Raw genomic sequence first — 13,563 nt, 5'->3', positions numbered from 1 at the left:
GCTGTTTCACTTTGTTATAAAGCAGAAACTAACAGAACATTGTAAAGCAATTATACTCCAATAAAGATGTTAAAAAAAAAAAAGAGAGGGAGTGAGAACACACCAGCTTGAACTCAGCCAAACCTGATTGTTATCTTTCCTCTCAATCCTGGTATGTCCGTTTACTTGTTCAGTTGTACCCATCCCCACTAGCTAGAAACCTCAAGATAATACTAGACGCCAAGAACAAACTACAGGGGAAAATCATTTTTCAGACTTTTAAGAACTAAGCTTTTTCTCCTCCAGGATCTTCAGAAGAGCTTTTCCTCTCACTCACACATAGAAAGAAGTAGGTGATCTTAAGATTCAGTGATGCCATTTCTCTGAATCTACTCTGGAGATACACTCACACAGCTATATAAGGAAGCATCTATGAGCATGTCTTTTGTAAGAGAGAAAAAGTGGAAACAGCCTAAATGTCAATTAATACAACACGGGCTAAATAAACCATGGTATAGTCACAACACAGAATACCATGCAACAGCCAAAATGAATGAAGTAGTTCTATAAGTATCAATACAGAAAGCACTCCAAGACTGATTGTTTAGTGAGAAAGGCAATTTGAGGAATGATCGATAATGTATCATAGTATTGGTGTAAATAAAATAACCAACAACAAATCAACGACCTAAAACAGTAAATTGTTTCCTATGGCTACATACATATGCATTAAATGCATAGAAAATAGTCTGGGAGAATGCACACAAAACTGGTAACAGTGGTTACCTCTGGGAAGGTGGGAAGGGAACCAGGGCTGGGAATGATGGTCAAAAAATTTAGTGTTACCTGTATTTAAGTTTTTTCACAAGTGTAATAATGCATTCATGTGTACATAATTTAATTAAATAATTTAAGGTAGGAAAATCATTTTAAAAAACTCTATAAATAACAAATGTTGGAGACGGTATGGAGAAAAGGGAACTACACTGTTGGTGGGAATGTAAATTTGTGCAGCCACTATGGAAAACAGTATGGAGGTTCCTCAAAAAACTAAACATAGAGTTGCCATATGATCCAGTAATCCCATTCCTGTACATGTACCCAGACAAAACAATAATTCAAAAAATACATGCACACTTATGTTCATAGCAGCACTCTTTACAATGCCAAGACATGAAAACAACCTAAATGTCCATAAACAGATTAATAAATAAAGAAGATGTGGGGTGTGTGTGTGTGTGATGAAATATTACTCAGCCATAAAAAAGAATGAAATAATGCCATTTGCAGCAACATGGATGGACATAGAGATTATCATACTAAGCAAAGTAAGTCAGAAAGAGACAAATATCCTCTGATATCACATATATGTGGAATCTAAAATATGACACAAATGAACGTACTACGAAACAGAAACAGACTCACAGATATAGAGAACAGACTCCTAGTTGCCAAGGGGGAAAGGGAGGGGAATGGGGATGGAAGGATTGGGAGTTTGGGATTAGCAGATGTAAATTATTATTTATAAGATGGATAAACAACAAGGTCCTACTGTATAGCACAGGGAAGTATATTTGATATCCTGTAATAAACCATAATGGAAAATAATATGAAAAAGAATATATATATATAACTGAATCACTTTGCTATACAGCAAAAATTAACACATTGTAAATCAACTGTACTTCAAAAAAATTTTTTAATAAAAGCAGTTTCAAGAGAATAGGGGAGGTACAGGCACCTTGGAAGCATCCAGCCTGTGGGAATCAGGGAAATCCTCCCATACGTAGTGATACCTAAGCTGAAGTTGGAAAGACATCACTCCTCCACCAGTGGGTGCCAAGGGCAGAGGCTGGCCTAAACTGCTGCCCTGCTGCTCACTTGTCTTCTGCATCCTATGGGGCTGTGGGGAGGACATACCCATGTGGTCAAGGCCATGGTACTTATACTCATCATGAAGCCATGTATCTATAAACAGCTCAGGTCCTCTCAGTAAACATGCTCAGAATTCACAAGGTCCCTATCCTGTCCCATTTCCCCAGGCTGTGTCAATGTGTAAGGTGTCAGTGTGACCACTTGGTTCCTGAGGCCCACCATGTCTCTCTGTAGCTTGTCTACATATTTGCTCCATGCCTTAATTTTCTTTTATGCATAATCAGACTTACTAATTTAGGTGGATCAAGGAAGGAGTCTGAGTTAGGAAATAATTGAAGGCAAAAAGCAATAAGGAGCTATGGTAAGTTCGGTGAGGCCCCTTTCAAATGCCATCCACACTGGCTTTAGGAATAGAAAGAGACAAGAGTACGGAAAAGAGTAGAAGAGATTATGAGCTCCCACTTTGGAGACAATTACCTGGCTTCAAACCCTGATTTTACAGCTATCATCACTGTGACCTTGGGAACATGGCTGAAGGGCTCTGAGCCTCAGTTAACTCATCTGTAAAGACACTGGTTATAGATGCACAAGGTGGTGAAGATTAATCAGCACCATGCTTGTGACACACTTAGCACAGAGCCTGGTGTTTAACAAGGGCTCAAAAAGGGAGTCGCTTAGTGTTAGTGTTACCATTAGCATTAGCACGCGAACTACTATATTACAGCCTAACCTGGGAGTACTAATGAAGGACACTGTATCGTTATTTTCTATGGCGAGAAAATATGGGAAGTGGTTTCCGGTGGATGCATGATACCTAATCTATAACATTTACTAATCATTTCCTAGAGTTGGTTTAAACAAAATACAAAGCTCTAGTTCATAAAAATAACTTTGTAATTAAGCAAAAGGATTCAGATAGATTCTTTATGGATTTTTGTGTTGTCCTGAAGTTTGCATTATTTACTCATTTAAGGATCCAAGGTATCTGGTCACACCCTTATTAAGTTGTCCTTGTTCATTCATTCATTCATTCATCATTTATTCAACAAATATTTGTTGGATACCTATCAGAGACACATTTGCACCAAGTAGGCACCTGACAATGTTTGTTGAATTTAAAAAATAATTGTATTACCAGAATCCAACCACGTATATATGCATGTCTAATTACATTCATAAAATTCTTGAGTTTTACTTTGCTTGACCTCTGAAACTAATTAGCTAATCTATATCCAATAAATTTTTACTCTTTGAGGACTGCATTAGAAATTTTTCATTCCATTAAACCTCCCAGATTTCTCAAAGGTGGAAGAAAAAACCCAAATTCCTTGTTTAGTGCCATGCTGTACATATATAAGCTCACTAAATAATCATTTTCATTCCTAAAACATGAGCAGCTCTCTTTTCCATCTAAACCTCAATTTTTACACATTTTACTTTTTCATTTACAGTTGACATACTCAGCAGTAATATTGCTAGTTGCCAAATCACTGTGGATATTTTCACTCTTTGGCTAATCACTCTCGAGTTTAACAAAGTCAGATTGGAATCTGAGTTTGTACAACTTTTCTCCAGATCAGACAGTCATAGAGTACACACACCCTTTGAAGGCATATACCATGGAGGGAGTTAGCAATATGAGAACCATCATCCCTGCTAGAATACATCTCTGAAAAAACCCTATAGGTTGACAAGTTTCATTACCCTTGATTTTTATGCCAACCATTTGAAAATGCTAAAATCTTTAGGCAGTGAAAAATGTTGGTGTTTTAAAGCACAGAGATAGTTAGAAGAGGAAGGCAAAAACTTGAATCCATCCCATTCATAGTTCCAGAGCCCCGGGGAACTCCACAAAGATGCGCTGCACCAGGAGAGCCTCCCTGGGATCACCCAGCTCATGCTACCAATGCTCCATGTACTGGCCATGGTGGCATGAGTCACTATATGCGTTACGGAGGCCTTGTCACATCGTCCAAGATAAAAAATATAAAATGTAATGATTTAGGATCATGAGTACATGTAGGCAGAAGATACCCATGGGCATTATGCAGAGTGGAAAAAGCCAGTCTCAAAGACTTACATACTGTGCTATTCCACTGATACAGCATTCTCAAAGTGACCAAAGCACAGTGATAGAAAGCAGATCAGAGGTTGCCAAGGCTGGGGGGAAGGATATGATTATTAGGGGGTAACTTGAGAGAGTCACACCTTGAGGCAGCAGAGCAGCCAGGGCAAACGTAGACAGTCAGGCTCTCATCAGGGCCTTTGACAACAGAAGCAAGCCAGGGAGGCCATCTAGGAGGTGAGGGGCCTGAAAGCCACGTTGTGCTTCCGAATCAAGCTGGGATGCTCAACCTGGAGAGAAGGTGTGTGGAGCCATGTGTATATGTCAGGAGGTATGGCCTGGCTGCTGTAAGCAAATATCTACAGGGCTGTTGTGTGGGAGATAGAGTAGATTTGCTATATTAACTCTGAGGGCAGGTCTTATATCTGCAAGTAGAAGCTAGATGAAAGCAGGTTTCAACTCAATATAAAGAACTGTCCAATAGATCTTCTTTGACAGGTAATAAGTTTCCAGACACTGGAAATATTTGAACATAGATCAAATAACCACCTGTTGAGGATGCTATAGGGATCTCCATCAAGGGCCTCCATCCCATTCTAAGATGATACCAACAATGAAGACACTGGAGGTAGGGGACCCTGATCTGAAGACAAGATCCAGTGCAGCTCTTCCCTTTTGATTTTTTCAAACTCCATTACTGTGTATCTGCTTTCCTGAACACATTAACTCTTTGGTGGTTCATCATATCCCAGAATAAATCTCACCTCCCCAGCAGATCTCCAGGCCTTTTGTTAAGAGAGACACAGCCTGCACTGCTCCTTCCTCCCCCACAGAGCCTGGCATGAGGTGGGTGCAGAAGGGAAGCTCTGTAAACATGTGAAGCCAGGTGAATGATAGCTTTGGCATGCCCGAGGCAAGAAGCCAGCCTGGCTGCCTGCTGAAGTCCTCTTGCACTGAGAGTCCATATATTTTACGACCTCGGAGTGCTTCCTGGCACAGACTCCCCGCAATGGTGATTCATTTCTGCTTTGCAGCTTTGTCAGTATTTGGGTTTTCTACTTAGTTCTCAGTGAACTAGCTCTCACAGTTATAGCTCCCTAGGAAATGCCATACAGTAACTCTGTCAGGGTTTTTATTTGCTTGGACAAATCGTTTTATTTCAGCAACGTGTTCTATTAGCTTAGAGAGTCGTGAGTCATTTCAAAGGTAGAGGAAAGGTGACCCAATACACAGAATTTTACATGAGATGTTGTTCTTTCTACTGAAGATGTCTCCTTAATTAGGATTGAGATCACTTTAACTTCATGCAAATTATGAAACGTGAATGACATCGGCATACCTGTGCACCCACCTGGCCAGAGCTAAGAGGTTGACTCCAGCACCCATCTGGTTACCATCACTTGGGAAATCTGTCATCAACATGCAGGGAAATCATGGTCCCAAACAAAGCAGTTTGAAGCTCCTGCTCTGAAACGTATGTCCTCCTGGGCCCAAACCACACCAGTGATGAAGACTCCATGAAGTACGAGAGTGGCTATGAGAAAAGAGTTGTATTAGTTGGCGTAGGCTCTGCTATGATGCAGTAACACTTAAACCCTTAAATGGCTTAACCCAACAAACATATATTTCTCATTCTCATCAGATTTCCAGTGAGGTTTGGTCAGGCCTCATTTCAGGATGACTCAGGCATCAATCCTGCCCTCTTCCATCTTGTTACCGCAGGAAGAGAGGAGGGAATAAAGAACTCCACCCACTTCCCTCCTTTCCTCTCTTCCTCCCTTCCTTCCTTCTTTCCTTCTCTCTTTCCTTCCTTTCTTTCATGTTAAGATTTTATTTTTTAAAGCAATTTTAGGTTCACAGCAAAATTGAGGGGAAGGTACAGTGACTTCCCACATACTCACTACCCACACACATGCAGAGCCTCCCCCATTATCAACATCTCCCACCAGAGTGGTACCTTAGTTACAATTGATGAACCTACATTGACACATCATAATTGCTCAAAGTCCATAGTTAACATTCTGGTTCACTCTTGATATTGGATATTCTATGGGTTTGGACCATTGCATAATGACGTGTATCCATCGTTATAGTATCACACATAGTATTTTCACTGCCCTAAAATCCTATGTACTCTACCTATTCATCTCTCCTCCCCAATCGCTGGCAAACACTGATATTTTTCTTTCTCCATAGTGTTGCCTTTTCCAGAACGTCATATAGTTGAGACCATACAATAGGTACCCTTTTCAGATTTTAGTAATATGCATTTAAAGCTCCTCCGTGTCTTTTCATGGCTTGATACCTCATTTCTTTTTAGCACTGATTAATATTCCATTGTCTGGATGTACCATAGTTATCCATTCACCCACAGAAGGACAACTTGGTTGCTTCCAACTTTTCGCAATTATGGATAAAGTTTCTGTAAACACATGTGTGCAGATTTTTGTATAGACATAAGTTTTCAAATCCTTTGGGTAAATACCAAGGAGCGTGATTGAGTGTGGTATGTGCATGTTTAGTTTTGTAAGAAACTGCCTAACTGTCTTCCAAAGTGGCTAAAGCATTTTGCATTCCCACCAGCAATGAATGAGAACTCAGGATTTGGCGCTGTCAGTGTCCCAAATTTTGGCCATTCTAATAGATGTGTAGTAGTATCTCATTACATATTGTCTTAATTTCCTTGATGACATTCACCCACTTTTAAATGCCTGGGCCTGGAAGTGACACTCATTGCTTTCATTCACAGCCCACTGGCCAGCACTAGACATAGCCCAGCACCTGACAGCAAGGTCTGAGGAACACAAGGGAGCACCTGGGCACTGAGAAAAAACAAATGCCTTTGCCACAGGGCTTAACCCTCTGAGAATGGCTTTCTCAGCGCCTCTATCCCAACTTGATCTGTCACCATGGGGTCCAGGTTTGTTCTGGTGTGCAAGTTGGACTGGGAAAGCAGCCTCACTTCTGTGAGTGAAAAAGAACTGGGACTTAACAGCCCAGAAAGCCTCTTCTGGAAGCAAAGTCAGGAGTTAGATGTAGTGGACCCCAGAACATCTGGCTGACCTGGGGCACATAGCAGAGGGGGCTGCAAGGGTCTCTTCCTCCTCTTCTGTATTCAAATCTGAAAACACCCAGCCAGCAAAGAAATGCAGAGCAAGTGAGCACAGCCATGCCTCTGCACAGCCCTTTGCTCCCTATGCCCAGGGAGGCAACTCTACTGGAAACCTGCAGAGCTGGGCTGCAACAGAATCCAATGGCACCACACACCTGGCCACTCAGGACCATGGCCACTCAGGTGTGGTATTTTCTCTAGACCTTGACCTCACTGGCTTTATACTGGCCAAAGTCCCCAATAGGAAAGTCGGGCATATGGGAGTGTCCTACATATCATATCTCTTGTGCCAATTACAAAAAAAAAAAAGATAATCACTAAAGAAATAGCTTGTAAGATGCAGCAGCATCTCATCTGCAAATGAACCAGCCAAGCTGCTCAGATATTATGTTATACTATTATGGAATTCATGTTAGCATCTTCAACGTAAAGAATCATTTCAGTGAACAAAGTCCTTTTTCTTCTTCCAATTCCTGTTTTAATTAGAAAATTGATGGAAAATCTAGAACTACCTCCCTATAGCTAGTTTTAAAAAATCTATTTGGAAACCTTGAAAATATTGGTGAATTATAAAAGGAATTGAACTCTGATACTTTCCTCCTATTTTATTGTTCCCTATTCTCTGAAAAGCCTCGAACACTGTATTTCTATAGCTCAGAATAAGGGTGTATTTTCCCCTTAGAACCTGTAGGTATTCTAATTATATGTAAATCAGTTCACATAAATAAATATCCATGGTTAAAGTACATTTAAAATGTTAAAAAGCTTTTTCTCAACTGTTCACTGTTTTTTTTTTAAAAAAAGTCTATTTCCAGAACCCTGGTAGCTTTAACCCTCTTTCATGACTGCACAGAAGCATCGTCTCATACAATGCCATTTTCCTGGGCTGTTCTTCTCCCTGAAACATCTCAAGTGGGGATCACAGTTTGAATCTGATTTTGAGGCAATTCTATGTTGTTGTTTTTTTTAACATCTTTATTGGAGTATAATTGCTTTACAATGGTGTGTTAGTTTCTGTTTATATCAAAGTGAATCAGCTATACATATACATATATCCCCGTATCTCCTCCCTCTTGCGTCTCCCTCCCACCCTCCCTATCCCACCCCTCTAGGTGGTCACAAAGTACTGAGCTGACCTCCCTGTGCTATGCAGCTGCTTCCCACTAGCTATCTATTTTACATTTGGTAGTATATATAAGTCCATGCCACTCTCTCACTTTGTCCCAGCTTGCACTTCCCCCTCCCCGTGTCCTCAAGTCCATTCTCTACGTCTGCGTCTTTATTCCTGTCCAAGGCAATTCTATGTTAATCACCTTTTTTTAACAGTGAAAACTATTTTCCCTTTTATTCAGAATCAAAACAGACAATTGGACAAAGAAACTGAATAGAAATTAAGAAAGTTGTTCCCATATTGAAAAGGGTATCTTAAGTAAGGTCCTTTATGTGCTGAAAACACTGCTACAGATGTATGTTTAAAGTATCATGATTTCCCCAATATCTGAATTCTATTCCTCTCTAATCTCCTGGCCACATACACCAACAAAATGTTAATGATTCCCTTTTCTGTCTCCACCCCTGTGTCCTCAGCTCACATGGCTAAATGCCTATTTAATATCTGCACTAAGTTTCTCATAGGCATTGCAAGCTGAGCATGTCCAAAACCTAATCCCTGATCTTCTGCAAACCTGTTCCTCTCCCACTTTTTCCTTCTCAGCAAAGGGCAGCGCTGTGTGCTGGTTTCTCAGGGCAAAAGCCTAGCAGGTATCCTTCCTTCTGCTTTTTCTCTCACAGTCTGCTTCCAATCCATCAGCTCAGTTCTACTGGCCCCATCTTCAAAATTTGTCCAGAATGTGACCATGTGTTATCACCTCCACCATCATCATTACTCTGGTCCAAGCCACCATTGTGGCTTGCCTACATTTTTTGCACTGATCTTCTCCCTGATTCTGATCTTGCCCTCCTATAGTCTAATTTGAACACCACAGCTAGAATAATCTTTTGAAAAGATAAAGAGAGTCATGCCACTTCAATGCTCTAAACTCTCCATGACCTCCCAGTGTCAAAGCAAAGTCCTATTATACAGATGGCCAACAGGCACATGAAAAGATGCTAAAACATCACTAATTATTAGAGAAATGCAAATCAAAACTACAATGAGGTACCACCTCACACTGATCAGAATGGCCATGATTTAACATCTACAAATAATAAACGTTGGAGAGGGTGTGGAGAAAAGGGAACCCTCCTACACTGTTGGTGGGAATGTAAATTGCTGAAGCCACTATGGAAAACAGTATGGAGGTTCCTCAAAAAACTAAAAACAGAGTTGCCATATGATCCAGCAATTCTACTCCTGGGCATATACCCAGACAAAACTATAATTCAAAAAGATTCATAGCAGCACCATTCACAATAGCCAAGACATGGAAACAACCTAAATGTCCACTGACAGAAGAATGGATAAAGAAGATGATATATATATATATATATATATATATATATATATATATATATACACACACATACACATACACACACACAATGGAATACTACTCAGCCATAAAAAGAATGAAATAATGCCATTTGCAGCAACATAGATGGACCTAGAGATTATCATACTAAATGAAGTAAGTCAGAAAGAGAAAGACAAATACCATATGATATCACTTATATGTGGAATCTAAAATACGACACAGATTAACTTATCTATGAAACAGACTCCCAGATATAGAGAACACACTTGTGGTTGCCAAGGGGGAGTGGGTGCGGGAAGGATGGATTGGGAGTTTGGGATGAGCAGATGCAAACTTTTATATAGAGAATGGATAAACAAAAAGGTCCTACTGTATAGCACAGGGAACTATATTCAATATCCTGTGATAAACCATAATAGAAAAGAATATGAAAAATAACGTATATATGTATAACTGAATTACTTCGCTGTGAATAAAATACTTGAATAAAAAAGTTTTTTAAAAAGCAAAGTCCTGTTAAAATGGCCCATAAAACTCCCTTTGACCTCACCTCCTACAACTCTCCCCTGACTCCCTCAGCTCCAGCTGAGGGCATTTGTTACCAGGTCTGTTTCCACCCCAGGACCTTTGTGCTGACTGTTCCTTTGCCGGGGTTGCTCTTGCCCAGATATCTGCAAGGTTCTTGCTCCAGCATCATCCCGACAACTGCAGCCATAGCATCCTCACTCCTAGCCTGTTCTCCCTTCCCTGCTGCATCTTCCTTCACATTTCTTGTCATCTAACATACTTTATATTGTACTTTATCTTTTCCTTCTTCTAGAATATAAACTCCACAAGGGCAGAGATTTTTAACTGTTTTGTTTACTGCTACGTCTGTTCGCTTAGTAACATTACCTGGCACACAGTAGACACTTAAAAAATATTTGTTGAATGAATAAATGAGATTCAGTAGCAACTCAATACATTTGATTAAACTAGGGACTCATCCTCACATTTCATGCCTGCTAACACTTCTCACTCGCACATTTGTGGCACGTGAACCCATGACTGGCCGAGGGGCTCCCTGTGACAGGACCAGCAGGTGCTAAGCTTGTAACTGAAACTTAGGTGTATGATTTTCAACATCTGAATGTACTCGTAGGCCACCCACTGGATCTTACCTCTGAGCTGGGCTTGCTGTGCAGTGTCAGTCACTGCAGGCATCTTGATGGGCTGGGGTGGGGTTCTGCACAAGTCTATCACACCAGGGACTGAGGTAGCCCCAGACCACTCATCTTACAAGAAGACAGAGCTGCAGGGGTCAGAGAGTAGGGGAGATTCTGAAGAGAGCCACGTGGATATGAGTAAATGAGACTGTCTCCATACCTTTTCAGTCAGGGGAGGATTATAAGTAAAAATGTAGATTTGTTTCACTAAGTGCTAGTATGCCTGCAGACAGATATTTGAAGAAGTGAGAAGTGATTTCTCCCCTCCACCACAGACACCATGCAGTTCTGTCTCTTGCAGGCTCAGGGACCTGCAGGCACAAACTAGTCTGTGGGCCCAAGAGATACTCCTAGAGACCTTCCAAAATGTTCAGGAAGGGCCAAGGGCCCAAGCAGCTGGGGATGCATAAGACCTTTGGACATTCGGGTTATGCTGCTAACATGACTTCATCAGTAGCCAAAGACTGGTCGGGTCTGGGGATACTTGGACCCCACTTGGGTGACATTACCAGCTCTGCCAAGTCCTGGATGCTCTGCCTTCTGGCCTCATCAACCTGGAGGTGAGGCTTGGGGATGGGGTCACTTGTCACTAAAATAAATCAGCAGGGCCCACTGGGAGTGCCGCTTTTAACAAGTCCTGAAAAATTCCAAGATGTGATGAAATCTAACTAAATATGTCACAAGCAGAAAGGGCAAGGAATATTTCCAAGTTTCATTCACTCTTATGAAGTGACATCTAGAAAGAAAATGAATCCGATGAAGAGGAAAAGGTGAATTATGATATTAAAAATTCATTTCCATTTAATGAATTTTCTATTAGCATCACAATTCAGGATACTTTAATAATTAGAGCCTCGGAGGAAGGCAGGAAGATGGCGGAAGAGTAAGACGCGGAGATCACCTTCCTCCCCACAGATACATCAGAAATTCATCTACACGTGGAACAACTCCTACAGAACACCTACTGAATGCTGACAGAAGACCTCAGACCCCCCAAAAGGTAGATGAAAGGCTCTTGGTGCTGCAGCCAGGAGTCAGTGCTGTGCCTCTGAAGTGGGAGAGCCAACTTCAGGACACGGATCCACAAGAGACCTCCCAGCTCCACATAATATCAAGCGGCGAAAATCTCCCAGAGATCTCCATCTCAACACCAGCACCCAGCTTCACTCAACGACCAGCAAGCTACAGTGCTGGTCACCCTATGCCAAGCAACTAGCAAGACAGGAACACAACCCCACCCATTAGCAGAGAGGCTGCCTAAAAACATAATAAGGCCACAGGCACCCCAAAACACACCACCAGACGTGGACCTGCCCACCAGAAAGACAAGATCGAGCCTCAACCACCAGAACACAGGCACTAGTCCCCCCCACCAGGAAGCCTACACAACCTACTGAAACAACCTTAGCCACTGGGGACAGACACCAAAAACAATGGGAACTACGAATCTGCAGCCTGCAAAAAGGAGACCCCAAACACAGTAACATAAGCAAAATGAGAAGATAGAAAAACACACAGCAGGTGAAGGAGCAAGATAAAAACCTACCAGACCTAACAAATGAAGAGGTAATAGGCAGTCTACCTGAAAAAGAATTCAGAATAATGATAGTAAAGATGATCCAAGATTCTATTTCCAAGATGCAAAATCTTGGAAATAGAATAGACAAAATGCAAGAAACAGTTAACAAGGACCTAGAAGAACTAAAGATGAATCAAGCATCGATTAAAAACACAATAAATGAAATGAAAAATACTCTAGATGGGATCAATAGCAGAATAACTGAGGCAGAAGAACAGATAAGTGAGGTGGAAGATAAAATAGTGGAAATAACTGATGCAGAGCAAAATAAAGAAAAAAGAATGAAAAGAACAGAGGACAGTCTCAGAGACCTCTGGGACAACATTAAACGCACCAACATTCGAATTATAGGGGTTGCAGAAGAAGAAGAGAAAAAGAAAGGGACTGAGAAAATATTTGAAGAGATTATAGTTGAAAACTTCCCTAATATGGGAAAGGAAATAGTTAATCAAGTCCAGGAGGCACAGAGAGTCCCATACAGAATAAATCCAAGGAGAAATACGCCAAGACACATATTAATCAAACTGTCAAAAATTAAACACAAAGAAATCATATTAAAAGCAGCAAGGGAAAAAAACAAATAACACACAAGGGAATCCCCATCAGGTTAACAGCTGATCTCTCAGCAGAAACTCTACAAGCCAGAAGGGAGTGGCAGGACATAATTAAAGTGATGAAGGAGAGAAACCTGCAACCAAGATTACTCTACCCAGCAAGGATCTCATTCAGATTTGATGGAGAAATTAAAACGTTTACAGACAAGCAAAAGCTGAGAGAGTTCAGCACCACAAAACCAGCTTTACAACAAATGCTAAAGGAACTTCTCTAGGCAAGAAACACAACAGAAGGAAAATACCTACAATAACGAACCCAAAACAATTAAGGAAATGGGAATAGGAACATACATATCAATAATTACCTTAAATGTAAATGGACTAAATGCTCCCACCAAAAGACACAGATTGGCTGAATGGATACAAAAACAAGACCCATATATATGCTGTCTACAAGAGACCCACTTCAGACCTAGAGACACATACAGATTGAAAGTAAGGGGATGGAAAAAGATATTCCATGCAAATGGAAATCAAAAGAAAGCTGGAGGGCCTCCCTGGTGGCGCAGTGGTTGAGAGTCTGCCTGCCGATGCAGGGGAAACGGGTTCGTGCCCTGGTCTGGGAGGATCCCATATGCCGCGGAGCGGCTGGGCCCGTGAGCCATGGCCGCTGGGCCTGTGCGTCCGGAGCCTGTGCTCCGCAATGGGAGAGGCCACAGC

The 13,563-nt window shown here is 41.3% G+C and overlaps 1 protein-coding gene across 5 annotated transcripts in view; it reads right to left on the bottom strand.

The window, feature by feature from the left end:
- The window catches only part of FSTL4 (follistatin like 4), a 728,090-nt gene that overhangs the window by 476,465 nt on the left and 238,062 nt on the right, over nt 1–13,563 (bottom strand). For 4 of the 5 annotated variants that reach the window (XM_082624020.1, XM_082624019.1, XM_082624022.1 and 1 more), the window contains one exon: nt 5,259–5,453. In XM_082624020.1, coding sequence (XP_082480146.1) covers nt 5,259–5,341 — 83 coding nt within the window. In that variant the 5' untranslated portion in view covers nt 5,342–5,453. The remainder of the gene's footprint in view (nt 1–5,258; nt 5,454–13,563) is intronic. The other variant, XM_082624021.1, reaches the window with a different exon arrangement.

The sequence above is a fragment of the Mesoplodon mirus genome, assembly GCF_964341445.2.
Source record: "Mesoplodon mirus genome assembly, chromosome: 5".
In the NCBI taxonomy this organism is placed as follows: Eukaryota; Metazoa; Chordata; class Mammalia; order Artiodactyla; family Ziphiidae; genus Mesoplodon; species Mesoplodon mirus.
This window is presented reverse-complemented; position numbering and strand designations above follow the sequence as displayed.